The sequence below is a fragment of the Homalodisca vitripennis genome, chromosome 5, assembly GCF_021130785.1.
Source record: "Homalodisca vitripennis isolate AUS2020 chromosome 5, UT_GWSS_2.1, whole genome shotgun sequence".
Lineage (NCBI taxonomy): Eukaryota > Metazoa > Arthropoda > Insecta > Hemiptera > Cicadellidae > Homalodisca > Homalodisca vitripennis.
Genome location: NC_060211.1, coordinates 64,993,866 through 64,997,584, shown reverse-complemented (window position 1 = coordinate 64,997,584; position 3,719 = coordinate 64,993,866). Strand labels below are relative to the sequence as shown.

The window sequence follows — 3,719 nt, the reverse complement described above, 5'->3', positions numbered from 1 at the left end:
AGTCCTACATACATAATATATTTTTATTATTAACCAAAATAATGATAAAGAGAATATCCATTTATATTATTTTATTACAAAATACTGAAATGACTATTAACGGTGTATAGTAGTTTTTTGAGTTAAATGTGTACTCTCATGATATCTGATATTAATTTTTTTAGAATTTAAAACATGCGATACCGTAATATTTAATTTAATTAAATTATTTTATTAAAGCTCATTGGGTTTTTTATAAAGTAATATATGTTTCCGTGCAAACTTTTACCTGAAGTAAAACAGTTTTTCCATGACAATGTTATTTGTATAATAATAAACTATTACAAAAGTTTCCATAACTTTAAATCTAGTATGAGAGGTTAAGTATCAGAGGTCCAAAACAGTAAAAAATTGTTTAAACATGTTTTTGTGCCGCATATTATATGTAAAACAAGTAATGAATGTATTAAATTTTAAAATGTTCAAAGATGTTATTGTAAATTATAAAATTAAGATGAAAAGTTCAATCTTATCTTTTTTTAAGTTGTAAAACATATTTAATACATAATTATTAATATTAATTATTTTAAATATGAATTAATTTATGAATGGACTAACTAAAAAGCAGTAATCAAAATGAAGAATAAGATAAAGGGGAAAAGGGTCAACATAAGGAACAAAGACAACAAAAAAGTAGATCCTTGCAGTGCCCATCTACACAGGATTCAAATCTCACAGGATATTCAGTCTGATATTGTTTGAGAGTAAGCTGACTATGTTATATATAAGATTGCTAAGAGTAGCATTAACTATTTTTATTTTTAGCTAGTTATCGTAACATAAAATAAGGAACATTTGTTACAAACTCGCATAACCACAATTTTTTGGCATTTTGGTACGTTTCATATAAATAGTGTGAAAACAGTTTCAAGCTCCCAAATAATCGTGTTCTTATCATGGTTTTCTAAACTTAAGTTTCACTTTTCGGACAATCACTTTTTAAAGCCACGTTCTTTCGTTACGCTATACACACCTTTGATTATAGGGCCCTGATGATTTTCTGATTGTAAAAGAGAGAAAAAGTACCAAACCAATACAGTTTTTAAATTATTTAATTTCTAAATACTTCAGATTTTTTTATGCTTATTAATGAAATTCTAGTGTAATGGTAACTAATTTAGTAAATAAGGTACTTTTTAATAGTGCATATTAGGAAGACAAAATTATGTTTAGATTTTTTTTTATAGTAGCTCTATACAATTTGAGGATCGTTTATGACATTTGGGTTGTCGTGGACGTCATAGGGAGTAGCCTTTTTCTCATAGTAGTATATCCACAATTTGATGTTTTGCTGCCTACTACAAACTATGTCAGAATCTGATAGTTTGTGGGAAAAGAATTTTGGTACTTAGTCTCTTCAATTTAGGACAAAGAAGTTATAGTAACATTAGATCTTAGGAGTCATTTACGTTCCCTCCTCTTACATGTTCAAACAAAGCATTGTTAAAAAAAACCTCAACGCACCCGTTCCAGCAGAGATGACCTTTAATGAGTGTTATCATACTCTAGGAGGTTTACTTGAGGGCACCTAATATATTTATCTTTGCTGAGCTAATAGCAAAGGTGATATACCAATGCTAGAATGATTGAAGCCTTCGTAAAATTTCCGTCCATAAAAAACTTTTGCTCTGTGAGCCACACCCCGCTTCCGCTCGCCCGTACCAAGCTAGCTTAACAAAGAACGTGCTCCCATTGGAGCGGAGCGGGGCCCGACTCACGGAGAGAGAGCAAGGAAAGGCAAAGAAAGAACGTGGATGGCCAGCCATAGTGAAAAAATATATATATTTGAGAAGAAAAAAAAACAAGGGGACAAACGCAGACAAAACTACCCAGAAAGGTTGCCTACTCAGGTGCACCTGGAGAACAAAACTATAAGTGGTCAACCCAGACTTATGGATAAAATTAAAAATCTTTATAAATTTAAGTTAGATAGAATTTAGAGCGCCAAATTTCAAACAGGAAAAGGCAAAATCACCCGGAGTCCTGTGGCACAGGGCGGGTTCCTGAAAGGATAGAATTAACCTAAACTTAACTACTTAAAACTAGATAACAAACTGGATAACAATACTTAAATAACAGGCACACTGAGACAATATCACAGCAGGGTATCACAGAGAAATAATGTCCTCAGGTAGGAAAACCTTAGTAGCCCCGCCATGGTACCGGTGTAAGGACCCGGCCCAAGAATCATGGGAGAGGCGGACAATGGAGCTGGAGCTCGTGAACCTCGTCAGTTGACACAGCCGTGTTTAGCCAGACATTTGGGGCAGAACAAAACCCAAAACAAAACCCAAAACTAAATAAAAGGGTAAAAACAAAATAAACTTCACTAGTAAAGGTCTGAACAGAAGTGAAAGTCGCTACTCTCTCGATCCAGTCGCAGACGACACCAAAGCCTCGAAGAGTCAACGAGAGCAAACACCAACAACAAAATAAAACACTATAACAAAAAAAGAGTCGGGAAAACCGAAAGGGGCACAAGAATTTGACCCGGCTGAGACACCCCCCCCCCAAAAGGGAGACTCCCCTCTCCAACAAGGAAACTCAAGAAGCTCTCCCCAGTTAAGGAATTCCCCGGCAAGGCTTTAGATGAGAAATATGTGCCTTTCGATAAACCTTGCCGGTTTGGGGATCTCCCAACAGAGCCGTCACCGGAGTCAGAAACCTAAAGATACGGTGGGGGCCTGTCCACCGATAAGACAACTTTGCAGCCCTTTTGTCCACGGCCGAACTGGTCGGATGAGCTCTACAATATACAAGTTCCCCCTCTCGGAAAGGGTTAGCCACACGCCCCTTGTTATACTTCCTCCTCAGCAATTCCCTAGCCCTGAAAAGATTTCGCAGGGCAGCTGCCCAAGTGCTAGCAACATCAGGAGTACCAGGCGGTGGCAGAAGGTCCCCAATCCTCCAAATATTAGCCAAAGGGTTGTTGGGTGGAAACCCAAACAACAACTCGAAGGGCACCGCCTTGTGACTTTCATGAACAGCTGTGTTAAAAGCAAATTGAATCCAAGGGAGTTCTTGGTCCCACGTCTCGTGATTTTTAGCATGGAAAGCGATGATGGCTGATCGCAGATTACGGTTAAAACGCTCTGCGTGGGAGGGCTGTGGGTAGTAAGGCGAAGTCGTCACATGGCGGATACCGTGCCCAAAGCACATTCTCTTGAATTCATTGGACAAAAACTGAGTTCCATTATCGGATACTATAGTGGCGGGAATTCCGAAATGTTGAAAAAAGATTGGTACGGAGCACCTTAGTCGTGAGCTGAGCTGTGGCGCTTCGTAACGGAAACAACCAGACGAACTTGGAGAAAGCATCTACACAGACAAGCAGGAACTTATTACCTGAATTGCTACGAGGGAAAGCCCCAACGTAGTCGATGAAAAGCTTCTCCAGAGGTCTCTCCGCCACTTCAGATGACAACAGACCCAGCTTAGCGTTCTGGGCGGGCTTGCTTAACGAGCACAGTTGACATGACCGTACTCGAGCCGCAATGTCCCGATCCATGCCCTTCCAAATGAAGAGGTCCCTAAACTTCGCGATGGTTTTATGTATACCTAAATGACCGCCCACGGGAGAAGTATGGAAATAATGAAAAACCATCGGTACAAGAAGACTTGGCAGCACTAATTTGGGCTTTCCCCGCTGCCTAGCTCGACAGCAAAGGGTACCTTGGGAC

At 38.9% G+C, this 3,719-nt stretch overlaps 1 protein-coding gene across 1 annotated transcript; it reads right to left on the bottom strand.

Annotated features, from left to right (window-relative positions):
* Window positions 1-2,601: 2,601 nt before the first annotated feature.
* Window positions 2,602-3,198, bottom strand: LOC124363492. The gene has a single exon (XM_046818740.1). The coding sequence runs from the start codon at window positions 3,196-3,198 to the stop codon at window positions 2,602-2,604; it is 597 nt and encodes a 198-aa protein (XP_046674696.1).
* Between the last annotated feature and the right edge of the window lie 521 nt (window positions 3,199-3,719).